Below are 27,568 nucleotides of genomic sequence, written 5' to 3' on the forward strand. Positions count from 1 at the left end.
CCTATTTGAGATATCTAAAAAACAATCAATATTTGGTAAAGTGTCAGCAAAATGTCACCCCTTTCCGTCAGAGGGTGCTTTCCTTTTAGTGAAGTAAGATAGTTTGATAGTAATAGATCAATGCAATTTTGGTTTAGCCTATGTATTTAATGGTGGAGATTCAGCTCCATTGTAAACATTGCAGCCATTTGTAATGTTGTTGTTTGATCACATTATACTGAGGGCATCTTCTTTTTTGTCCATCTGTCACATGTATATTTATAGCTTCCAAACATGCTGGTCTGAACGACATGCCAGCGTATGAATACCCCTTCCCACCGTTCATAAACAGATCTGGAAAATGTTCTAAATGAATTAAACATGACTTGGTAATTGACTGTACATTATGAAACAGCAGGAGACAGGAGGCAGAGTGAGACTGAGAGAGCAGCAGAGAGACTCCAGAGACTAATGAGCTAACTGTGGGGTGTTCTTCCTCATGTGACTGCTGTAATTGGGTCAGTCAATAGCCCTGCGTGGTGCTGCTGCTGGTGGAGAGGAGCCCAGAGCCATCATCTGACATCACAGCCCACACAGCGCTGCCGATGTGGGCCACAGCTGCAGCCAGAGAGCCGCCTCAACCAGCCACTGTCTGCTTTCCTACTGTACCAGTTACCACCCATAATAACACTACATCTCATGTGTTCTTGGCCACTGTTTAGTTGTACATTTTTGGTTCATGTTTGCCTTTACATCTGCACAAGATCAGTACATGAAATGCTCGTGGTAGCACTTATTTTAAACATTTTGTTGGCAAAGCTATCTAATCTGTCTCTATGATGTATTCAGGGACTTTATTTGACACAGTTATCTTTTAATGAAGTTACCAAAAAACAATCTTTCAATCGTCTCTGCCTGCAGAACGGAAATTATGAAGGCTGTGTTGGTGGGCACTTTGCTAGCCCCGTCAATTTGTTGCAAAAAGCGTATCGTTCTGGTCAAGGCTCTAACCAGAGGCCTGTACTACGAAGCTGGTTCAACATAACCTGGATATGTTTGAGTTAGCCGGTTGGCCTAATCCAAAACATACGCGCTCTCGCTAAGCGGTCCTACGACGCTGGTTATCAAGTGGATCGCTCAAGCCAGCCGTGCCCTATCTAGTTGGTGCGCGTTCACATGAAAGGGGTGGTATTTGGAGCATTCGACCAATCACAAACATGGAGAAGCATACTGACAGCGCAGCGTCATACTTCCTGAATGAAAAGCCAACTCTATAATTAGACAAATATGAAGACGTTAAACTTTAAACATCCATGACTTAAACACTTTATCCAGGATAAAAGCCACATTAGCTGCACCTGCAAGGTGACTACAGCTGGTAACAGAAAAAGTGTTTGAATGCGTACATTAACAGGTTTATGATATCACTTCCGTCTAAGACACGATCTGACTTCAATTACATTTGACTCGAGTGTTTCGTCAACTTAATGTGTTGCTTAAAATAATACTTCTGCATACAGTATGTGACACTGTGAGTGTTGCACGGCCAGATACGGCTCAGCTGACTCAGATAAGGAAATATATGATACATTATGATGTGATGTGATATGAATGATAATGGGACACATTGACGTCTGCACTCACAGTGCCACGGACTGTAGGCTACGTAATGTTACTTTGATCCGGTTACTTATGTTGTGGCAGATATTTAAGTAAGCTTTCTTAACGCTAATGTTATAATAGTCAGATTGCTCTGAAGATGGGAAGGGTGATATTCTATTTATTTTCACGTTCACACAGTCAGTGATTTTTGGCCGGCCGTCTTTCCTGCAACGGCAGTTTAAACTGTATTTCCTCCGCACACTGAGCTCTGATTGGTCAGCAGGCGTGGTGCTTTCGCTGAGTTGATCTCTTATCCTGGAACCTATCCTGCTTTGGAGCACAGACTAGGTTCCAGGATAAATCACCATGGAGATCTAGCCCGCTAAAAAGTGAACCAGCTTCGTAGGACCGGAAATCCCTGAAGTTAGCTTGCCAAACGAAAATCCTGCTTCGTAGTATAGGCCCCAAGTTAGCCGCACAGCATAATTTACCATGGAGATCTAGCCCGCTAAAAAGAGAACCAGCGTCGTAGGACCAGAAATCCAGAGTTTTCCCTGAAGTTAGCCCGCTAAAAATCCTTGCTTCGTATTACAGGCCTCAGGTGTCGTCCCTCAACTTAACCAAACTGAATATTTCCTGTTAGCTGGAAAATTACGTCAAGACATAAATTGAAATTGGTGCATAATTCGGTTCATGACCAAAAACGTGCTAAACTAATTTCCATCAGCCTCGCCTGTAGCCTAGGTCTGTGTTTATTGCTAAACAGCAAGCTAAACATGCTAAACTAAGATGGGGAACAAGGCAGGTCTGGTAAACATCACATGTTAGCATTTTATTGTGAGCATGTTAGCATTTACTAAATACCATTACCATTTAGCTCGTAGCACCACAGTGTTTTCTGAAGGTACAGCCTCTCTCTTGTATTGAGGTAGCCTAAGACTGGTGTATAACAGACAATAGTTTTATTTATTTATAGTTTCAAATCCTTAAAAGCACAGTCCATGTCAGCTTCTAACACCAAATGTCATAACCACACCAAAAAACAACTTAACTTGTTTCTCTCCCTGCACTGGATCTGAGGAGCTAACAGCTAAGCTAATGTTGCATTCACAATCACAACTGTGTACACTGACTGTTTGTGCACGCTAATGAATGTTTTCATCAGATTCTGTCTCTCAGTGGGCGTTTACCTGCTGCACATTCCTCTCTAGTTAAGTGTTTTGCAGCTCGTCTTTTCCTTCTAAAGGTTTTCACAGTAATTATGGAGGTTTCTCCAGCGGCTGCCGTCAAACCATATCTGTGTACATAAAGTGGATGAGAGGGTGGAACAAGAAGAATGTTTAGTGTTGTTTTGGTATGCTGAAAAGTGGCCTCTGCACAGAAACAACTCCACTTTATTTCAGCTGAAAGGGGTCGTAAATCTTTCTGTTATGATCTTTATGTTCACATGTAATGTATCTTTTCATCCTGTTTTCCTTTCTGTGTTCAGCTGCCTTTAAAGCTGTTTTTCTTCTCTCAGATTGTAATTAGAGATTCCATCCTGTGAGGCGGAAACCAACTTGTTTGAGATGTGTTTCTGTTGTCTTTTCAGCCATGAATAACTCATATTTGTATTTTCAAAATCCCCTCAAATAAAAATAGTGTTACTTGTTGTAATAATACATCCTGAATTGTCTGATCATGAATATGTTATTCTCTTAGAGTTCCTGGCTCTAAAGACCCTGTCACATTGTTCCGAAATTGACACCCGATGGACACACGAATATGGAATTGTGAATTTCGCATGAAGATGTCCCCGAATAAACACACAAAGGAAACATTAACATTACATTTAGACATACAACTGCAAACGAAAGTAACAAAAACAATTATGTTAAAGTACTATGATACTGTACTGATATTTTCAGGACTTTGTTCTTTACTTTATCCGTCTTTATATGTAGAAGATATTAAGTTCTCATTCATAACACTCCGTTCGATGTCTCACTATGGGATGCGCCTCAACGCGTATGCAAACAGAAGCATCAATCTCATTACGCCAATCCTGATTGGCTGGTGATCTTGACGTCAACGTCAGGGAATCCACCCACCCTTTAAGTAGCTTGCGCTACGACGCAGCGTCATTCAAACACCTCTTTCTCGCTTCAGAGCACATCTCCAATTATCAGTAACCGGGCTAGCTTAACGGTCCACAGACTGAACCCAAAGCTAACATTCGGTCGACGGGCGCTTGCCGGTTAATTTTTTGCTTTGCAAGAAGACTGAACAATATTAACACACCAGTTAATATTGTAATCTGCCTCGCCGTTTCTTTCTGTCGAAATAACGGTAAGGTTTGATTTTTTTCTTCAAGCTAGTAAACATACCTGTTGCTAGTTTTTTCTTCCCTCAACCACCGACACCACGGTAAAGAGGACGTTCTCTTTTCTCTCTCACACCAGAGGAGACAGAGATAAAAAAAAAGGTATTAACACACCAGTTAATATTCTTTCAAGAGTAAAATCTACACCGTCGCCTTTTTTCCTTTCCGACTAACGGCAAGGTTAGATTTTTTTCTCAGTAACGTACCTGTTACTAGCGCGTCCACACCACGACGACACCCCGGCGAACGAAGATGGACCCTTCTCTCCCTCACACCAGAGGAGTCAGGGACTCGGAGGCTCGGCTATGCGGCTGCGGGTTTAAGATTGCAGGCACAGACACACACCAGGTCTGCTCGTCCTGCCTCGGGCTGGAACACGCCCGGGAGGCTATCGATAACCCCGGCTCGTGCGGGCATTGTACCCGCTTCACCATTAAGAGCCTCCGCAGACGGTTACCACGCCAAGCTAGCTTGTCGGGACGGGACCCCCTCATGTCCGCTGATTCGCCGGCCGGCAATCAAGACATGGTGGCGTCCACCGCAGAGATTGAGCCCCGCGCTGTGTCAGACTGGGGCTCAACAACAGCGACAGCCGCTGAAACGGAGCCCCACGCCGTGTCAGGCTGGGACCCGGTGGCGGCAAGAGCCGCGAGAGCGGAGCCCCGCGCTGTGTCAAGCTGGGGCTCCCAACTGGACCTCACCACGGTTCCACCCGCGGAGGATGTCCTGGAGTTGGACTATATGGAGGACGAAGAGGATACCTCTGAGTTCCTCCTGTCTGACTCGGATGAGGATGACATCTTCGTTTCATCGGCTCAGGCTGCAAAGCCGGGAGTGATGGCCTGAAGTGGCCAAGGAGACCTCCAGATCTCGCTACGAGGGGAAGAACTTGCCCCAAGCAGCGAGGGCGAAGAGGCAGCTCCTTCCAGTCTTTCCGGAGATGCTGGACGAGAGGTGTCTGTCTCGTGGAGAGACCGCCCCTTTAACAACAAGGCCCAATCCAGGGTGCCTCCTCCCTGGACTGTGACGGTATGGAGAGGCTCGGCCTGCTCCGCATGCCGCCCATGGAACCGCTGGTGGCAGCCCACCTCCAACCGAGGCTGGCTTCGACACCGAGCAGGAACCCCATTCTACCGGCAAAGGCAGACCGGTTCCAGTCAGCGATGACCGAACGGGCCTATAAAGCCACAGCTTTGTCAGCCAGGGCACTCAACGTCTCCTCGCTGCTGACCGCCTACCAGGCGGAGTTCTGTGAAGACATGTCGAGCACACCTGAGCCTGCCGTGTGGGACGAGATCGCAGCGATCACGGACATTTGCCTCCGTGTGCAGCGCTGTATAGTCCAAGCCACGGGCAAAGCACTGGGAATGAAATGGATTTAACTTCTGTTAGACAGCTATCATACTGAATAAATATTTACTGTGAATGTATGCAAACATGTATGGCATATGGCTGTCCGACAGAAGTTAAATCCATTTCTCACTTATTCTGACAATGTACTTCACCCCAAATAAAAGAACCCATTAAAAAGAGTTGTTAAATAATAGTGAAGTCACGTTGTAATAACAATAACTCATCTCTCTCGAGTTTTCCTTTTGAGCTTTGCCAAAAGCCACTGTGTCAATGTTGTCCTACTTGGGTTGCCGTCCGGAGTTGTCCAATATGGCGCACCATCTCGCACATGCGCAGTACCGATCGGGCAGGGGGAGGGATCGGGTAGTGACACCCATAGATATATATAAACACTAGATGGCTCATGGGAGATTTTCCAGCGTAGCTGACTGGCCGCCATCTTGCTACAGTCAACAGTTACTCTGATTCGCGTTATGGTAGCTGTTGTAAGGTGAGTGATCTGCACAAAAATACTCTTAACTCGCTGAAATCTTGACTGATTTACAAACGGTTTGGTTTATTATAAACATTATTAGCATGGCTATGATACAGGATGCTTGGACATGTTGAAATTGCAGCTTTTCTTTGTGTATGTGGTTGTATTTATTAGCTGGCTAATAACAAGAGGCTGTCAGTGAGACCTAGTATTACAAAGTTCACCCAGCAACTTTGCACCAGTGGGAGAGGCAGAACTGCTCTTTCTTTTCAACATAACTTAAGTTACACATGATTTCTTCCAAGTGATTTGGCTTGTTAAAAACATCTTGCATTATGATACAGGAATTTGCTGGCTTTGTGTTTACAGAAGTACCTGACTATGCCGGACATTTGTGCAGCCTACGGATGCTCCAATCGCCGCTGTCTGCAAACAAGAACCCGTGGGATCACCACATATGTTTATGTCTGCTCAGTCTAATAAACCCATAACATGGTTGTGAAAGAATACCAAAGCTGAGGCTGGACGATGATTGATTGTTAGTGTGCCATGTGTCACTGTGTGTCTTATTGGTTTTGTGGTATACTGTATTTTATTTTATTGTGTGCAAGACAGATTTAAAACAAATAACCTTGAACCTTGAAGCCCCATCTCGCCCCACCTGCTCCTGCTTCCTACATCCCCTCCACACCACACCAAGTTGTTCTCTTAATAATAATAATACATTTATGTTGGGGGGCCGCCTTTCATAACGCCTTTCATAACACCCAAGGACACCTTACATAGGGGCAATATAGGGAACAATTTAAACAGTGGATTTTGTGATATATCAGCCGGGGTGAGTCAAGACAAACCACAAATGGACTACAGAAGGACATATGGTACAGTTTATATTATTCTTGGTCTTTTTTCAATAACATATTTCAAAGGTTCTGGATTTGTTTACAAATCTAGAAACTAAATACAAAACTAGGATGATATGAAGATCTCATGTCAAAAATAATTGTGATAAATTAGACAGAACTGGCCTGTCTGTGAGCACATTTTATGTTGGTTTGGTTTGGTTATGTTGATAAAGGTGTGAATATCTAAATAATATACCAACATATGCTATTGTCATTAGTTGTGTCCCTGTTCTTCAAGCTAAGGCATTGCTCAATTAACAACTCTTGGTTTACAGAGTGGTAACATGAGACCGATTTTTATATATAAAATATAAATGTATTTTAATTTTATAATTTATTTATAATTTATTTTAAATATTGACAATATAATAAAATAAATGGAAATATATACACCGGCAAATATTTAATATAAATACCTTGTGTGTGTGTATAGCTATTGCTTTATCTGATTAATGTTATTTTCATATGAAAGTCCATGATTATAAGTATGCAGTATCATAACTACATCTTTGATGTTTATAAAAAACTAAACCGTTTGAAAATCGGTTGAAAATTGAGCAAGCTATGGTTATTTAAATAGTAAACCATAATGTTATGAATGAGAGCACTGCCTGTAGCAAGATGGCGGCCAAGTGGCAACGTCGGTCTCCATTGGCCAGCAGCGCGTGTGAGCCATCTAGTGTTTATATATATCTATGGTGATGACACCTACACCGGTTCCAGTGCACACTCCCTTTCTCCCTCGCTCACTCGCACTTTGGCTGTGAGCTGCGGGTGCCAGATAAGCCAACATCCCCCATTTTCATCACTTGCAGCGCCCATCGTACAGGGCGAATGAAACGTGTAACCGGGGTGAAAAAGGGTGTTACATTTACTTAATTATGAATGTTGTTACATCAAGGCCGAAAATTAGGATGAGCACCAACGGTCAAAACATTTGTTTTCCCCTCCTCCTCAGCGCAGCGCCTCCACAGATCTGGCGCCCTAGGCGAACATCTATATGCCAGTGCGACGGACCGGCCCTGGTCTCAGGTTACACTGTAGGAAGTGTAGGTACAACGCTACATTTCCCGCCTCGCCGCAGTCATACAGTAGGCTACGGAGAGCGGCGAGAAATATTTCCTCAGGCATCGAAAAGCGGAACCGAAATTCACATTTCTAAATGATGCCGTTGGAATCGGAATGTTGGAACCGGTTCCGGTTCTCGGTACCCAACCCTACTCACGAGTGCCTTACGAAGTTGCCGCTCACGAAGTTGCTGCCGGATCCTGAGAAACTCCACCGGCGGTCATACGATGGCTTAAGATGCCTTCACGAATGGCCCGATGTTGTTACGATCAGAGCCGAATTTGAACATTTCCTTTATCGTGTCCATCGTGTCCATCGTGGCTTTCGGGAATCCACACCAAACACCAACATTTGCTCTTTTTGAAAGAAAATAACCCGGGTGATGATAATGTCTTACATATTGAAGGCATGGAGTTTAAAAAAGGGTTTAATATAGGTTAAGTTGCATTAGATAGAATAAAGTAAACATTTTGAAGGTCTAAATTGTGTTCCTCTGCTACTAAATTCATCAGTGAAATTAATTCAAATGAAAAAAGCACAGATAAAATAGGCTTTACATTGTTTATGCAACATGCAGCAAAAAAATATGAAAACTGGGTCATTCAATCTGGACAAACAACTTTATTTCTGGTAATGCATCTATACACTGTACATTCAGTCACTGTAGTATATAAGCATAGCTATTTTCAAACATAATCTCATAAAGTCCTTTACTTTACAATATAGTCCGTGTAGGGAAGGGTCGTTGGAGGAGGAATGAGGAAAAAGGCGTGAACAAATTAGGGAAACAAGGAAGATAGATGAATAAGCCAAGCTTTTTTTCACACTGTATATGTGGCATTAATGATGGGAAAGCTTACATTTACCTCTTACATAAAAATATTTCTAGAATTGTAAGGTTTATATAGAATTAGCAGCAGCACAGGGCTAAAAGGATACATGAGGATGAGGGGAATCAATCTGCAAGGTGGCGTAGTGTGTTATGTGTGTGTATGTGTGTGTGTGTGTGTGTGTGTGTGGTGTGTGTGTGTGTGTGTGTGTGTGGTGTGTGTGTGTGTGTGTGTGTGTGTGTCACCCATACGCCATACGTCTGCTATCTGATACTGAACATACTGTTAAAAATATATATGAACTGGTGAAAAAAGTCATTCAATATAAAGACTCTACAGTAAAAAAAATGAGAAGAAATGGATTAAATGTTTATGTAGGGTATATTCTCTTACGCACTGCCTTTTTTAAACATTTCAGTTAAAACACAAATTAAAAAAAAAGACAGCTATTGTAAGAAAAGATTTCTTTTTGAAAAAGGAAACACCATGTACATATATTATACAATATCGTAAATGAAAAAAATATTTACATTTGTAAATTCTTATTCAAATCCTCACACTGGCTAGTATTTGTCTATTAATATGGACTGTTATTGCTGCGGTACTGTCCATTATTTAGCAAAATGATTCTCCTTTAGAAAACAATACGCTGTTGAACGGCTTTTTCTTTTTGCGCGGGAAAGTGAAGAGCCAATGTTGTTATTTTCTCCCTTCTTTTGTAGAAAACCATGAGTAAAGTAAACTACGCATAGGCTATCAACTCTTTGAGTGTAAAAACAACTACAAAATGTACCAATTTTAGGTCTGCCAAAGTAGCAGACTCCGCGATGTTCTCTGAGCAACATCAGTAATGTTAGATAAGAAAAGGGCTTCTAACATAATGCCCTCTGTGTTATCCTCAACAAGCTGGGAATAAACAGTCTTTATATACAACCCAAAGTAACATTTCATCGAAGCAAGTGGCTTTTCAAGATCTTCTATAAAAATTGTTTGAACATGCATATCATTGATTTCAAAGAAGGAAAAAGCACTCGTTCAGAAAAAAAGCCTGAAGCGTCTAGCATTTGTTCAATTACTCTCAGCACTGAAAAAGGAACAAAGTTTGTAAACTGGTTGGTCTTAAGAATACTGTTAAGAAGAACTGCTGAACGAGGGAGGGGCTTTTGATTTGAAACCGGCAAACAGGAAGGTGATGAGAGGCCACGCCCCCAGTAGCGTCATCATCAGTTTTCCTTCTCTGGAAACCCTTCGCCCGCGTCCAGGCACTTGAGGTTGTCCAGCATTGCATTTTTTTTCTTGTCTTTCGTTTTTTTTGCAAGAGTGGAGTTTTGTTCCTTAAGAACAATATACTGTGTTGTTTTACTTTTTCCTCTTCTAAATAAGACTTTATATTGCATAACACAATAAAACCTTTACATGTACAGTATCAATGCCCAATAACTGACTATATGTATGGCAAACTCAAATTTCATGCATAAAGAAAATATGAGTTTTCAATTGAAGAAAGTGAACATAACAGACAAGCAATAATAAAATATCTCCACGTTTAAAACAACAACAACCAAAGGAAAAATAGCATTAACACAATGTACATTCTGATTGCATTGTACCCACTGTGTGACCCACTGTGCTGCCTTTTGAATAAAATTACATTTTATTCCTCCAACATGAGAATTGAGTTCAGGCTCCAATAACAATCACCTCACATGCTGTTAATGATGTTTGTCGGAGTTGTAACCGGGTGCGATATTTGTGTCAATTATTTTACAAAAGCGGGAGAGTGCTTAGCCCAAAAGTGTCCAACAATCCCAGACTGCATCAGCAAGCAAGAGGTTCTTTCTTTCCATTTATTTACAAGACTTTGCCTTTAGAAAACAGAACAACAGTATTTATTGGAGATGCATATAATCAACATAATGCTTACTGGATTTATATGGTAGCAGTCATGTAGACGATGGTGTGTTTCAAAGTAAGATTGAAGACAATAGTGGGAGTACAATGCATTATAACAGTATTTTGTTATGACAAAGTGCGATTCATTATTGTAAAGTCAAAAAAAACAAAAACATACATTTATATTTACATACCTTAATTTAATTAAAATGAACATTTCGTGGTTCTTGTCACCGTATCCAGCCCACCATGATGTCATCGGTGATGCTTCTGATGTCATGTGGAGTAAAAACATACCAGCTCTCATCGCTCGAGTGTAAGAAGACAATAGAACCACACTCACATCTGAAGCATTTATCTTTACAAGATACACACTTCAGGGTTTTGTTAGAATAACAGAAGGCGACAGAGTGTGGCTTATTGGCAGCGACACTGAGATGTTGGATGTTGGTATTGACCATCCGGAAAGTGCTCACTAAAAGGTGCCTTTAACACGGCATGCTTTTATTCCCCACTCCCAATCCAGGGTGTGATCCACAGAGAGGAGGGTCTACCCAGATGCAAGCCCACTCACCACTCGGAGAAATTAGAAATACATGATTTTATAAAGCAACAATGGGAGGAAAAGAACTTTGAACTGGATGCTTTCCCCCTCAGTGGACTGCGATGGCTTCCTGAAAAACCGACAAAACCCCGGTGGCACTGTGGGAAGTTCATTTGCTTGTTATGTTCATCTTCTGATTTATTTGTATCCTTTTTATATTTTTAAACTTCAATAGCACAGAGAAAAACAGAAACCGTGTCATGTTTTCTTTACATTTCGCTATGTAGTCTCTTAAATAGCTCAGAATGCCCTCCGTCGTCGTCATGGCGAGGGGACGTTTGGAGGAGATTATCCCGGTCTGGTTTTTAGTTCTGTGAGTCTGGAAGTCAGTGTTTGATTTAGTAACACCTGTTTCCATGTCGCCGTGTTTCCAGTCTTTCTCCATGAAAGCACTCACTTGGTTTTCCATGGGTGTTTCTTCTCTCTGTGTCTGCTCGGAGAGTCTTTCGTTTGCGAGTGGTGGGGGGCAGACGATGGGGATAATGGCGGGCGATTGGGGGGTGGGGGGGTTGGCTGCTGGGTTAGTTTTCAGCGAGTGTGTCCTGAGGCGCCCCCTCCTTGTCGCTGGGCCAGAGTTGCTGCTGCAGCTCCTTCACCACCCTCTCCAGGTGCTCCCGGGCCTCCCGCTCCAGCAGCAGGTCCGCTCGGAGCTGCTCGCGGTCGGCCTCGGCGTGCTGCAGCTTCATCTGGAGGTCCTCGATCTGCGGAACACATGGCAGGAAGCAGATGTGACTACAGGACGACTGAGCTGTGTACACGGAGTTATTCATATTCATGTTAACTCAAAGGATATGTTCCTCCAGTCTTGCAACAACTTGGGATTTACATAACTGATTTATGTCAATATAAGTTCTTACGGAAACAAGGTCATAGACACGTTTCTAGATTTGAGCATATATTTGAAGAGACAGTCTCGATGCAATGTGGGAGTTTGAGTCAGAAGTTCCCTTTGTTGTGTGTTCCACTATGATGACAGCCTTCTCGAGCGGCTGCCGTCTCTGAGGGGTGTTCACAGACCCAGCTCGAGAGCATAACCTCCCTCTTGTTTTGTCTAATCTGCATTTCCCATGGTGCCTGAAGGAAGCCAACGTCTCTTCCTGTTTCCCTTCGGAGCAGGACTTATCCCACGTCTGTGCACTCGGGGCTACACCCATTTATTTTTGACCGTGGAAGAGGAAATGTGGCTTTTTTTACTTGCCTTCTCCTCTGCTGACCTTGAGTGTATTGGAGACAGTGAAACTTACTGCGAGGGTGTTGACATGATGGTCTAGACTCTCTCCCATCACATGTGTACACATTGCACTGTGAGTGCCCGTCTGCATGCCGGGCCACGCTGGGCTTAATTTAAACGCTCCCCGTGTTACTCAAGTATCACTGAGAGATTAAGAAACGCTTCATGGACACAAGCAACCTTTATAGTCTACTTGCCAGCAATGGGAAACCGGAAAGGTTGGGTACTCCAACCCCAATGTTGAATACATGTCTGACATTTTAAGGGGGGGGGAAATATTTTTGAGTCCCCTTAAACTAAAACATTGAACCAAAATCAAATCAAAATCAGCCCGACGTGAGAACAAAGTAACAAAAAATGCAATAATTCCTCTTGTAAATATCAGGAATGTATTTAACATCCTCATTAACCTCCAAAACCACACCAACATGTTCCAAGTCGGCCCTGCCTTTTTTCAGCTATTGTCTGCATATGTAATGCTTGATAACGCAACTTAGGCCAATTGTGCAAATTGCCCAACATGTGCAAGTTAGCATCCAGAAGTTTCTATGAGCTGGAGACCCGTACGATGCATCTATAACATACACCTTTGGGGTACTCAACATGTGCAGGCAAACAATGAGAGCGGTACACACTACAACCCTAACCCAGGGGTCGGCAACCTGCGGCCCTTTAAGCCCTCTGCTCTGGCTCCCTTGAGCTTAGACACAAATAAGAAGGAAATTAAATAAAAGTATTTGTAAGACTATTATATTTGTTGCACGGTTGAAAATGTTTCGTATCTTGTATTTTGAGGTGATACATGTAAAAAATGGTTTTAATTAATGCGCAGTGTAGTTTTTACAGTCACCGTTCACTTAGACAGTGAGAGGGAGGGGCAGGATCGGGTTTTGTCCCACATGGCTCTAAACAGCTCAATAGGCACACACTGTAAACACTAATTATTTCACACACAGTGACGTCACGAGCTACCCACAATGCAACGCGCGCCATATATATATAAATACGCCATTTTCCTGGAGGTGCAAATATCCTGGAGGTGCAAATAGCTAACGTAGCCTTCTGAATGAAGATCGGGGGCCTGTACTACGAAGCTGGTTCAACCTAACCTGGATATGTTTGGGTTAGCCGGTTGGCCTAATCCAAAACATAGGCGCTCTCGCGAAACGGTACTACGCCGCAGGTTATCAAGGATCGCTCAAGCCAGCCGTGTCCTATCTAGTTAGGTGCGCGTTCACATGAAAGGGGTGGTATTTGGAGCATTCGACCAATCACAAACATGGAGAAGCATACTGACAGCGCAGCGTCATACTTCCTGAATGAAAAGTCAACTACAATATTAGAAATGAAGAAGTTAAACTTTAAACATCCATGACTTAAACACTTTATCCAGGATCAAAGCCACATAGCTGCACCTGCAAGGTGAATACAGCTGGTAAAAGAAAGTGTTTGAATGCGTACATTAACAGGTTTATGATATCACTGCCCCGTCTAAGACACGATCTGACTTTAATTACATTTGTCTCGAGTGTTTCGTCAACTTAATGTGTTGCTTAAAATAATACTTCTGCTCAGACAGTGAGTGTTATACGGCTCAGCTGACTCAGATAAATATATGATACATTATGAATTGATATGCCGCGGACTGTACTTAATGTTACTCTGATCCGGTTACTTATGTTGTGGCAGATATTTAAGTAAGCCTTCTTAACGCTAATGTTATAATAGTCAGATTGCTCTGAAGATGGGAGGTGATATTCTATTAATGTTCACGTTCAGACAGTCGGTGATTTTTGCTGGCCGTCTTTCCTGCAACGGCAGCTTTTCTGTATTTCCTTTCTCCTGTAATATGACTTGATCGCTTTAAATTCCGCACACTGAGCTCTGATTGGTCAGCAGGCAGTGCTTTCACTGAGTTGAGCTCTTAGCCTGCAACCTGGTCCCGACCAGGGGGGTATACTACGAAGCAGGATTTTCGTTTAGCAAGATAACTTCTGGGATTTCCGGTACTACGAAGCTGGTTCACTTTTTAGCGGGCTAGATCTCCATGGTGACTTATCCTGGAACCTAGTCTGTGCTCCGAAGCAGGATAGGTTCCAGGATAAGAGATCAACTCAGCGAAAGCACCACGCCTGCTGACCAATCAGAGCTCAGTGTGCGGAGGAAATACAGGAAAGACGGCCGGCCAAAATCACCGACTGTGTGAACGTGAAAATGAATAGAATATCACCTCCCATCTTCAGAGCAATCTGACTATTATAACATTAGCGTTAAGAAAGCTTACTTAAATATCTGCCACAACATAAGTAACCGGATCAGAGTAACATTACTTACTGAATACCTACCATTAGCCTACAGTCTATGGTTTTTGGTGCCAAGCCAAGCAGAACGTTTAAAAGTTAGCGCTGAGCTTCAGTCTGCAATGTTCAAACCAACAGATAAAGCCAGAAATCTAGGTGTAGTCATGGACTCTGACCTGAGTTTCAACAGTCACATTAAAAACGTTACTAAAAGTCACAACTACTCATCCTAAAGAACATATCTAGGATAAAAGACTAATGTCACAGCAGGATTTGGAAAAACGTGTCCATGCTTTTATCTTCAGTAGACTCGACTACTGCAATGGTGTCTTCACAGGTCTCACTAAAAAATCTATTAGGAAGCTGCAGCTGATTCAGAACGCCGCTGCTCGAGTCCTCACTAACACTAAGAGAAAAGTTAATAAACAGTGGATCACATCACTCCTGTTCTGAAGTCTTTACACTGGCTTCCTGTGTGTCAAAGAATAGATTTCAAAATACTGCTGCTGGGTTATAAAGCACTGAATGGTTTAGGCCCAAAATACATTACTGACCTCCTGCTAAATTATGAACCATCCAGATCTCTCAGGTCTTCAGGGACTGGTCAGCTTTCTGTCCCCAGAGTCAGAACTAAACATGGTAAAGCAGCGTTTAGTTATTATGCTCCAAATATCTGGAACAAACTCCCAGAAACCTGCAGGTCCGCTGCAACTCTGACTACTTTTAAATCCAGGCTGAAGACTTTCTTTTTGTCGCTGCTTTTAATTGAACTATTCATATCTTAAACTGCACTGTAACTTTTATCCATGTACTTTTTCTTTTAATGTGTAATTGAACTATTCATATTTTAGACTGCACTGTAACTTTTATCCATGTATTTTTCCTTTTAATGTTTATTTTATTAACTTTTCTTTTTTAATGCTTAATGTCTTTCATTTTTTGTAAAGCACTTTGAATTGCCTTGTGTTGAAAAGTGCTATATAAATAAACTTGCCTTGCCTTGCCTTGCCTTACATAACAGTTAAAGTTTACAGCCTAAAAAACATGGAGCATTTTTTCCCCTTTTATTCATTTTTATGTCAATTTGCACATTTCATGGTGATGCCTCTCCCCTTAATTCCTAACAGTCATCATCATGTCAACCACAACACAGAGAAATACTGATAGAAATGTGTGTGTAGTTGTTGATACATTGCTGACAGAGGGAACTACCTATCATAACTATCTAACTAACTAACTATCATCTCACAATGTCGCTTGGGGCCCCAAGTTGGCCAGGGGTGGCCCTGTGTGTGTGTGTGTGTGTGTGGTTGTGTGTGTGTGTGTGGTGTGTTGTGGTGTGTGTGTGGTGTGTGTGTGTGTGTGTGTGGTGTGTGTGTGTGTGTGTGTGTGTGTGGTGGTGTGTGTGTGTGTGTGGTGTGTGTGTGTGTGTGTGTGTGTGTGTGTGTGTGTGTGTGTGTGTGTGTGTGTGTGTGGGGGCTGGCAATAGCGCATTTAGTGTGATCGAGAGAGAGAGAGAAAGTGAGGTAGAGAGGGACCCGGTGCCATCAGGGACCGTGTTGTTAGCATCTGGTTAGCTAGCTGCACTAACGGACATAAGGAGCTGTTTGTTCCACAACAAGCTGGAGGAGAGTCCTCTCCTCTCAGACTGAGAGACTCAGGTGAGCTAAAGGACTCTCTGAGTGTTTAGATAGTTCACTTTAGTCTTGCATTCACACCATAGACTGTATATAAATGGAATTCATGAAATACATGAATACCAAGTTACTGCTAACAGTGTAGTTCCCCTATATAAACGTTACATTCATAATCAAATGAGACAATCTGCAAGAGAATTAGCTATATTTTGTTATTCTTAATGCTTGTCATTCACACGTTGAGAAAAGACGGACTCCACCACTCGGACCTAACGGAGCCGCAGTGGGCTAGCTCCGGGACGCCGGCTGGAGCTAGCCCCCTGCGGCTCCGTTAGCTCCGGCGGCCACCACTGGGATAATCGGGTCCCCTATTAACATTTGCTCCCGATTTGGTGCTGAGGTAAATCTGTGTGTCGTCAGCGTAACAGTGAAAGTCCAGGTTGTATTGGCGGAGAATCTGACCAAGGGGAGAATGTAGATGATGAAGAGGAGGGGGCCGAGTACTGAACCTTGGGGAACACCTTGGGTGACTGAAGCTGTGGCAGAGGAGTGGTTGTTGAGGGAGATGAAGTGGGATCTGTCGGAGAGGTAGGACTGAAGCCACCTGAGTGCAGTACCTTCGATTCCGATGTCCTGGAGTCGGGTAAGCAGGATTGTGTGGCTCACGGTATCGAAGGCTGCACTCAGGTCGATGAGGATGTTGAGGGAACCGGTGTCAGCAGAGGTGAGGAGGTCATTGAGGACTTTGATGAGTGCCGTTTCTGTGCTGTGGTGGGGATGAAAACCAGACTGAAGGGGTTCAAAAAGCTGGTTGGTTTGGAGATGGCAGTGGAGTTGTTTGGAGATGATGCGTTCTATTGCTTTTGAGAGAAAGGGGAGGTTGGAGATGGGGCGGTAATTACTGAGGGAGGAGGGATCCAGACTGGGTTTCTTGAGGATGGGAGTGACAGCAGAAGTTTTGAAGGCAGAGGGAACGGTTCCTTGGGACAGTGAGGAGTTGAAAAGGTTGACAAGGTAGGGGCAAAGGACGGGAGGCAGGACTTCAGTAGAGGGTCAAGCGAGCAGGTTGTGGGTTTGGAGGAGCTGATCAGTTTGAGTATTTCAGGGGGGGTAACCAGAGTGAACTGGGAGAGGCGGCCGTGGGGAGGAGGGCTCGGGAGGTCCAGGGAGATGGGGGGGAGAAATTGTGGCGGTGGATGTTGGGGGAGATGTTTGTGTGTCAGATGCAGTGGATAGGGAGTGATTAATGGCAGTGATTTTGTCAGAGAAAAACTGGAGGAATGAACTGCATAAAGTGGAAGTGGAGGAACGGAGGGTGTCTCTGTGAGATGGAGTTTGTAGGATTCATGGTGAACTGTGAGGGATGATTTCATGGTTAGGCGTTCAAGCTGGCGGCCGGTTTGCTTCAGCTTACGGAGTGCAGGGGTGAACCAGGGTGAGGAAGTGTCTGTAATACACGCATAATAGCTTTACGTGGCTGTGTGAATAAACATTGTGTGTGTGTCATAACAGTGAAGACTGCCAGTTCCTCCTCCCCAGTTGTTACATTAGCTAACGGGTTTATTGGCGCCTGAGTGACAATTAAACAAATATAAATCTCGTTTTAGGCAGATTTACCGTCAGTTTTTCAAGAACTCACTGTTTCAGCTTCAGTAAAAAGCTGATATAAAATGATTCAGGGATTAGATTATAATATAACTGTTGGTCCCTTTTGAACCTCTTGTTTTTCCCACTCTGTTAAATGTACCACGTTGTCTTTAAAGAGATTGTTTGAAGTGGTGGTTTATACTAAGTTAGTTTATCAAGTATGTTCGATGGCCATCACACACCCACCAGTTTGGAGAAACAGAATGCTAAAAAGGTGACATATTTTAGCAGCGGTCCCTTGACAAAAAGCAGATTGGATTTTTCCATTGGATTTCAGAATAATGCACAAAATAAGCTCTGGGCCACACACGTTTATAATACTTCACATATTCTGTGCAGCGGGATAATATATTAACACAAATAATTAACACCACTATATGACTTTTGAAGCACCAATGTAATCGCCAAGACGTAAAGGTGTACCAGCAGGATGCTAAGTGATGTACAGCTATAGACAGGGGCAGGAGCAACACCTATTTGAGATATCTAAAAAACAATCAATATTTGGTAAAGTGTCAGCAAAATGTCACCCCTTTCCGTCAGAGGGTGCTTTCCTTTTTAGTGAAGTAAGATAGTTTGATAGTAATAGATCAATGCAATTTTGGTTTAGCCTATGTATTTAATGGTGGAGATTCAGCTCCATTGTAAACATTGCAGCCATTTGTAATGTTGTTGTTTGATCACATTATACTGAGGGCATCTTCTTTTTGTCCATCTGTCACATGTATATTTATAGCTTCCAAACATGCTGGTCTGAACGACATGCCAGCGTATGAATACCCCTTCCCACCGTTCATAAACAGATCTGGAAAATGTTCTAAATGAATTAAACATGACTTGGTAATTGACTGTACATTATGAAACAGCAGGAGACAGGAGGCAGAGTGAGACTGAGAGAGCAGCAGAGAGACTCCAGAGACTAATGAGCTAACTGTGGGGTGTTCTTCCTCATGTGACTGCTGTAATTGGGTCAGTCAATAGCCCTGCGTGGTGCTGCTGCTGGTGGAGAGGAGCCCAGAGCCATCATCTGACATCACAGCCCACACAGCGCTGCCGATGTGGGCCACAGCTGCAGCCAGAGAGCCGCCTCAACCAGCCACTGTCTGCTTTCCTACTGTACCAGTTACCACCCATAATAACACTACATCTCATGTGTTCTTGGCACTGTTTAGTTGTACATTTTTGGTTCATGTTTGCCTTTACATCTGCACAAGATCAGTACATGAAATGCTCGTGGTAGCACTTATTTTAAACATTTTGTTGGCAAAGCTATCTAATCTGTCTCTATGATGTATTCAGGGACTTTATTTGACACAGTTATCTTTTAATGAAGTTACCAAAAAACAATCTTTCAATCGTCTCTGCCTGCAGAACGGAAATTATGAAGGCTGTGTTGGTGGGCACTTTGCTAGCCCCGTCAATTTGTTGCAAAAAGCGTATCGTTCTGGTCAAGGCTCTAACCAGAGGCCTGTACTACGAAGCTGGTTCAACATAACCTGGATATGTTTGAGTTAGCCGGTTGGCCTAATCCAAAACATACGCGCTCTCGCTAAGCGGTCCTACGACGCTGGTTATCAAGTGGATCGCTCAAGCCAGCCGTGCCCTATCTAGTTGGTGCGCGTTCACATGAAAGGGGTGGTATTTGGAGCATTCGACCAATCACAAACATGGAGAAGCATACTGACAGCGCAGCGTCATACTTCCTGAATGAAAAGCCAACTCTATAATTAGACAAATATGAAGACGTTAAACTTTAAACATCCATGACTTAAACACTTTATCCAGGATAAAAGCCACATTAGCTGCACCTGCAAGGTGACTACAGCTGGTAACAGAAAAAGTGTTTGAATGCGTACATTAACAGGTTTATGATATCACTTCCGTCTAAGACACGATCTGACTTCAATTACATTTGACTCGAGTGTTTCGTCAACTTAATGTGTTGCTTAAAATAATACTTCTGCATACAGTATGTGACACTGTGAGTGTTGCACGGCCAGATACGGCTCAGCTGACTCAGATAAGGAAATATATGATACATTATGATGTGATGTGATATGAATGATAATGGGACACATTGACGTCTGCACTCACAGTGCCACGGACTGTAGGCTACGTAATGTTACTTTGATCCGGTTACTTATGTTGTGGCAGATATTTAAGTAAGCTTTCTTAACGCTAATGTTATAATAGTCAGATTGCTCTGAAGATGGGAGGTGATATTCTATTTATTTTCACGTTCACACAGTCAGTGATTTTGGCCGGCCGTCTTTCCTGCAACGGCAGTTTAAACTGTATTTCCTCCGCACACTGAGCTCTGATTGGTCAGCAGGCGTGGTGCTTTCGCTGAGTTGATCTCTTATCCTGGAACCTATCCTGCTTTGGAGCACAGACTAGGTTCCAGGATAAATCACCATGGAGATCTAGCCCGCTAAAAAGTGAACCAGCTTCGTAGGACCGGAAATCCCTGAAGTTAGCTTGCCAAACGAAAATCCTGCTTCGTAGTATAGGCCCCAAGTTAGCCGCACAGCATAATTTACCATGGAGATCTAGCCCGCTAAAAAGAGAACCAGCGTCGTAGGACCAGAAATCCAGAGTTTTCCCTGAAGTTAGCCCGCTAAAAATCCTGCTTCGTATTACAGGCCTCAGGTGTCGTCCCTCAACTTAACCAAACTGAATATTTCCTGTTAGCTGGAAAATTACGTCAAGACATAAATTGAAATTGGTGCATAATTCGGTTCATGACCAAAAACGTGCTAAACTAATTTCCATCAGCCTCGCCTGTAGCCTAGTCTGTGTTTATTGCTAAACAGCAAGCTAAACATGCTAAACTAAGATGGGGAACAAGGCAGGTCTGGTAAACATCACATGTTAGCATTTTTATTGTGAGCATGTTAGCATTTACTAAATACCATTACCATTTAGCTCGTAGCACCACAGTGTTTTCTGAAGGTACAGCCTCTCTCTTGTATTGAGGTAGCCTAAGACTGGTGTATAACAGACAATAGTTTTATTTATTTATAGTTTACAAATCCTTAAAAGCACAGTCCATGTCAGCTTCTAACACCAAATGTCATAACCACACCAAAAAACAACTTAACTTGTTTCTCTCCCTGCACTGGATCTGAGGAGCTAACAGCTAAGCTAATGTGCATTCACAATCACAACTGTGTACACTGACTGTTTGTGCACGCTAATGAATGTTTTCATCAGATTCTGTCTCTCAGTGGGCGTTTACCTGCTGCACATTCCTCTCTAGTTAAGTGTTTGCAGCTCGTCTTTTCCTTCTAAAGGTTTTCACAGTAATTATGGAGGTTTCTCCAGCGGCTGCCGTCAAACCATATCTGTGTACATAAAGTGGATGAGAGGGTGGAACAAGAAGAATGTTTAGTGTTGTTTTGGTATGCTGAAAAGTGGCCTCTGCACAGAAACAACTCCACTTTATTTCAGCTGAAAGGGGTCGTAAATCTTTCTGTTATGATCTTTATGTTCACATGTAATGTATCTTTTCATCCTGTTTTCCTTTCTGTGTTCAGCTGCCTTTAAAGCTGTTTTTCTTCTCTCAGATTTGTAATTAGAGATTCCATCCTGTGAGGCGGAAACCAACTTGTTTGAGATGTGTTTCTGTTGTCTTTTCAGCCATGAATACTCATATTTGTATTTTCAAAATCCCCTCAAATAAAAATAGTGTTACTTGTTGTAATAATACATCCTGAATTGTCTGATCATGAATATGTTATTCTCTTAGAGTTCCTGGCTCTAAAGACCCTGTCACATTGTTCCGAAATTGACACCCGATGGACACACGAATATGGAATTGTGAATTTCGCATGAAGATGTCCCCGAATAACACACAAAGGAAACATTAACATTACATTTAAGACATACAACTGCAACGAAAGTAACAAAAACAATTATGTTAAAGTACTATGATACTGTACTGATATTTTCAGACTTTGTTCTTTACTTTATCCGTCTTTATATGTAGAAGATATTAAGTTCTCATTCATAACACTCCGTTCGATGTCTCACTATGGGATGCGCCTCAACGCGTATGCAAACAGAAGCATCAATCTCATTACGCCAATCCTGATTGGCTGGTGATCTTGACGTCAACGTCAGGGAATCCACCCACCCTTTAAGTAGCTTGCGCTACGACGCAGCGTCATTCAAACACCTCTTCTCGCTTCAGAGCACATCTCCAATTATCAGTAACCGGGCTAGCTTAACGGTCCACAGACTGAACCCAAAGCTAACATTCGGTCGACGGGCGCTTGCCGGTTAATTTTTTGCTTTGCAAGAAGACTGAACAATATTAACACACCAGTTAATATTGTAATCTGCCTCGCCGTTTCTTTCTGTCGAAATAACGGTAAGGTTTGATTTTTTTCTTCAAGCTAGTAACATACCTGTTGCTAGTTTTTTCTTCCCTCCACACCGACACCACGGTAAAGAGGACGTTCTCTTTTCTCTCTCACACCAGAGGAGACAGAGATAAAAAAAAAGGTATTAACACACCAGTTAATATTCTTTCAAGAGTAAAATCTACACCGTCGCCTTTTTTTCCTTTCCGACTAACGGCAAGGTTAGATTTTTTTTCTCAGTAACGTACCTGTTACTAGCGCGTCCACACCACGACGACACCCCGGCGAACGAAAGATGGACCCTTCTCCTCCCTCACACCAGAGGAGTCAGGGACTCGGAGGCTCGGCTATGCGGCTGCGGGTTTAAGATTGCAGGCACAGACACACACCAGGTCTGCTCGTCCTGCCTCGGGCTGGAACACGCCCGGGAGGCTATCGATAACCCCGGCTCGTGCGGGCATTGTACCCGCTTCACCATTAAGAGCCTCCGCAGACGGTTACCACGCCAAGCTAGCTTGTCGGGACGGGACCCCCTCATGTCCGCTGATTCGCCGGCCGGCAATCAAGACATGGTGGCGTCCACCGCAGAGATTGAGCCCCGCGCTGTGTCAGACTGGGGCTCAACAAACAGCGACAGCCGCTGAAACGGAGCCCCACGCCGTGTCAGGCTGGGAACCCGGTGGCGGCAAGAGCCGCGAGAGCGGAGGCCCCGCGCTGTGTCAAGCTGGGGCTCCCAACTGGACCTCACCACGGTTCCACCCGCGGAGGATGTCCTGGAGTTGGACTATATGGAGGACGAAGAGGATACCTCTGAGTTCCTCCTGTCTGACTCGGATGAGGATGACATCTTCGTTTCATCGGCTCAGGCTGCAAAAGCCGGGAGTGATGGCTGAAGTGGCCAAGGAGACCTCCAGATCTCGCTACGAGGGGAAGAACTTGCCCCAAGCAGCGAGGGCGAAGAGGCAGCTCCTTCCAGTCTTTCCGGAGATGCTGGACGAGGTGTCTGTCTCGTGGAGAGACCGCCCCTTTAACAACAAGGCCCCAATCCAGGGTGCCTCCTCCCTGGACTGTGACGGTATGGAGAGGCTCGGCCTGCTCCGCATGCCGCCCATGGAACCGCTGGTGGCAGCCCACCTCCAACCGAGGCTGGCTTCGACACCGAGCAGGAACCCCATTCTACCGGCAAGGCAGACCGGTTCCAGTCAGCGATGACCGAACGGGCCTATAAAGCCACAGCTTTGTCAGCCAGGGCACTCAACGTCTCCTCGCTGCTGACCGCCTACCAGGCGGAGTTCTTGTGAAGACATGTCGAGCACACCTGAGCCTGCCGTGTGGGACGAGATCGCAGCGATCACGGACATTTGCCTCCGTGTGCAGCGCTGTATAGTCCCAAGCCACGGGCAAAGCACTGGGAATGAAATGGATTTAACTTCTGTTAGACAGCTATCATACTGAATAAATATTTACTGTGAATGTATGCAAACATGTATGGCATATGGCTGTCCGACAGAAGTTAAATCCATTTCTCACTTATTCTGACAATGTACTTCACCCCAAATAAAAGAACCCATTAAAAGAGTTGTTAAATAATAGTGAAGTCACGTTGTAATAACAATAACTCATCTCTCTCGAGTTTTCCTTTTGAGCTTTGCCAAAAGCCACTGTGTCAATGTTGTCCTACTTGGGTTGCCGTCCGGAGTTGTCCAATATGGCGCACCATCTCGCACATGCGCAGTACCGATCGGGCAGGGGGAGGGATCGGGTAGTGACACCCCATAGATATATATAAACACTAGATGGCTCATGGGAGATTTTCCAGCGTAGCTGACTGGCCGCCATCTTGCTACAGTCAAACAGTTACTCTGATTCGCGTTATGGTAGGCTGTTGTAAGGTGAGTGATCTGCACAAAAATACTCTTAACTCGCTGAAATCTTGACTGATTTACAAACGGTTTGGTTTATTATAAACATTATTAGCATGGCTATGATACAGGATGCTTGGACATGTTGAAATTGCAGCTTTTCTTTGTGTATGTGGTTGTATTTATTAGCTGGCTAATAACAAGAGGCTGTCAGTGAGACCTAGTATTACAAAGTTCACCCAGCAACTTTGCACCAGTGGGAGAGGCAGAACTGCTCTTTCTTTTCACATAACTAAGTTACACATGATTTCTTCCAAGTGATTTGGCTTGTTAAAACATCTTGCATTATGATACAGGAATTTGCTGGCTTTGTGTTTACAGAAGTACCTGACTATGCCGGACATTTGTGCAGCCTACGGATGCTCCAATCGCCGCTGTCTGCAAACAAGAACCCGTGGGATCACCACATATGTTTATGTCTGCTCAGTCTAATAAACCCATAACATGGTTGTGAAAGAATACCAAAGCTGAGGCTGGACGATGATTGATTGTTAGTGTGCCATGTGTCACTGTGTGTCTTATTGGTTTTGTGGTATACTGTATTTTATTTTATTGTGTGCAAGACAGATTTAAAACAAATAACCTTGAACCTTGAAGCCCCATCTCGCCCCACCTGCTCCTGCTTCCTACATCCCCTCCACACCACACCAAGTTGTTCTTCTTAATAATAATAATACATTTATGTTGGGGGGCCGCCTTTCATAACGCCTTTCATAACACCCAAGGACACCTTACATAGGGGCAATATAGGGAACAATTTAAACAGTGGATTTTGTGATATATCAGCCGGGGTGAGTCAAGACAAACCACAAATGGACTACAGAAGGACATATGGTACAGTTTATATTATTCTTGGTCTTTTTTCAATAACATATTTCAAAGGTTCTGGATTTGTTTACAAATCTAGAAACTAAATACAAAACTAGGATGATATGAAGATCTCATGTCAAAAATAATTGTGATAAATTAGACAGAACTGGCCTGTCTGTGAGCACATTTTATGTTGGTTTGGTTTGGTTATGTTGATAAAGGTGTGAATATCTAAATAATATACCAACATATGCTATTGTCATTAGTTGTGTCCCTGTTCTTCAAGCTAAGGCATTGCTCAATTAACAACTCTTGGTTTACAGAGTGGTAACATCAGACCGATTTTTATATATTAAAATATAAATGTATTTTAATTTATAATTTATTATAATTTATTTTAAATATTGACAATATAATAAAATAAATGGAAATATATACACCGGCAAATATTAATATAAATACCTTGTGTGTGTGTATAGCTATTGCTTTATCTGATTAATGTTATTTTCATATGAAAGTCCATGATTATAAGTATGCAGTATCATAACTACATCTTTGATGTTTATAAAAAACTAAACCGTTTGAAAATCGGTTGAAAATTGAGCAAGCTATGGTTATTTAAATAGTAAACCATAATGTTATGAATGAGAGCACTGCCTGTAGCAAGATGGCGGCCAAGTGGCAACGTCGGTCTCCATTGGCCAGCAGCGCGTGTGAGCCATCTAGTGTTTATATATATCTATGGTGATGACACCTACACGGTTCCAGTGCACACTCCCTTTCTCCCTCGCTCACTCGCACTTTGGCTGTGAGCTGCGGGTGCCAGATAAGCCAACATCCCCCATTTTCATCACTTGCAGCGCCCATCGTACAGGGCGAATGAAACGTGTAACCGGGGTGAAAAAGGGTGTTACATTTACTTAATTATGAATGTTGTTACATCAAGGCCGAAAATTAGGATGAGCACCAACGGTCAAAACATTTGTTTTCCCCTCCTCCTCAGCGCAGCGCCTCCACAGATCTGGCGCCCTAGGCGAACATCTATATGCCAGTGCGACGGACCGGCCCTGGTCTCAGGTTACACTGTAGGAAGTGTAGGTACAACGCTACATTTCCCGCCTCGCCGCAGTCATACAGTAGGCTACGGAGAGCGGCGAGAAATATTTCCTCAGGCATCGAAAAGCGGAACCGAAATTCACATTTCTAAATGATGCCGTTGGAATCGGAATGTTGGAACCGGTTCCGGTTCTCGGTACCCAACCCTACTCACGAGTGCCTTACGAAGTTGCCGCTCACGAAGTTGCTGCCGGATCCTGAGAAACTCCACCGGCGGTCATACGATGGCTTAAGATGCCTTCACGAATGGCCCGATGTTGTACGATCAGAGCCGAATTTGAACATTTCCTTTATCGTGTCCATCGTGTCCATCGTGGCTTTCGGGAATCCACACCAAACACCAACATTTGCTCTTTTTGAAAGAAAATAACCCGGGTGATGATAATGTCTTACATATTGAAGGCATGGAGTTTAAAAAAGGGTTTAATATAGGTTAAGTTGCATTAGATAGAATAAAGTAAACATTTTGAAGGTCTAAATTGTGTTCCTCTGCTACTAAATTCATCAGTGAAATTAATTCAAATGAAAAAAAGCACAGATAAAATAGGCTTACATTGTTTATGCAACATGCAGCAAAAAAATATGAAAACTGGGTCATTCAATCTGGACAAACAACTTTATTTCTGGTAATGCATCTATACACTGTACATTCAGTCACTGTAGTATATAAGCATAGCTATTTTCAAACATAATCTCATAAAGTCCTTTACTTTACAATATAGTCCGTGTAGGGAAGGGTCGTTGGAGGAGGAATGAGGAAAAAGGCGTGAACAAATTAGGGAAACAAGGAAGATAGATGAATAAGCCAAGCTTTTTTTCACACTGTATATGTGGCATTAATGATGGGAAAGCTTACATTTACCTCTTACATAAAAATATTTCTAGAATTGTAAGGTTTATATAGAATTAGCAGCAGCACAGGGCTAAAAGGATACATGAGGATGAGGGGAATCAATCTGCAAGGTGGCGTAGTATGTGTGTGTATGTGTGTGTGTGTGTGTGTGTGTGTGTGTGTGTGTGTGTGTGTGTGTGTGTGTGTGTGTGTGTGTGGTGTGTGTGTGTGTGTCACCCATACGCCATACGTTCTGCTATCTGATACTGAACATACTGTTAAAAATATATATGAACTGGTGAAAAAAGTCATTCAATATAAAGACTCTACAGTAAAAAAAATGAGAAGAAATGGATTAAATGTTTATGTAGGGTATATTCTCTTACGCACTGCCTTTTTTAAACATTTCAGTTAAAACACAAATTAAAAAAAAAGACAGCTATTGTAAGAAAAGATTTCTTTTGAAAAAGGAAACACCATGTACATATATTATACAATATCGTAAATGAAAAAAAATATTTACATTTGTAAATTCTTATTCAAATCCTCACACTGGCTAGTATTTGTCTATTAATATGGACTGTTATTGCTGCGGTACTGTCCATTATTTAGCAAAATGATTCTCCTTTAGAAAACAA

General features: G+C 43.0%; 1 protein-coding gene across 1 annotated transcript in view; it reads right to left on the reverse strand.

The window, feature by feature from the left end:
- Positions 1 to 10,099: 10,099 nt before the first annotated feature.
- skia (v-ski avian sarcoma viral oncogene homolog a) overlaps positions 10,100 to 27,568 on the reverse strand; it is a 101,406-nt gene continuing 83,937 nt past the window's right edge. Inside the window, exon 7 of the mRNA XM_034086526.2 lies at positions 10,100 to 11,772. Within this exon, the coding sequence (XP_033942417.1) occupies positions 11,593 to 11,772 (180 nt within the window). The 3' untranslated portion in view covers positions 10,100 to 11,592. The remainder of the gene's footprint in view (positions 11,773 to 27,568) is intronic.

Source organism: Pseudochaenichthys georgianus, chromosome 7, assembly GCF_902827115.2.
Source record: "Pseudochaenichthys georgianus chromosome 7, fPseGeo1.2, whole genome shotgun sequence".
In the NCBI taxonomy this organism is placed as follows: Eukaryota; Metazoa; Chordata; class Actinopteri; order Perciformes; family Channichthyidae; genus Pseudochaenichthys; species Pseudochaenichthys georgianus.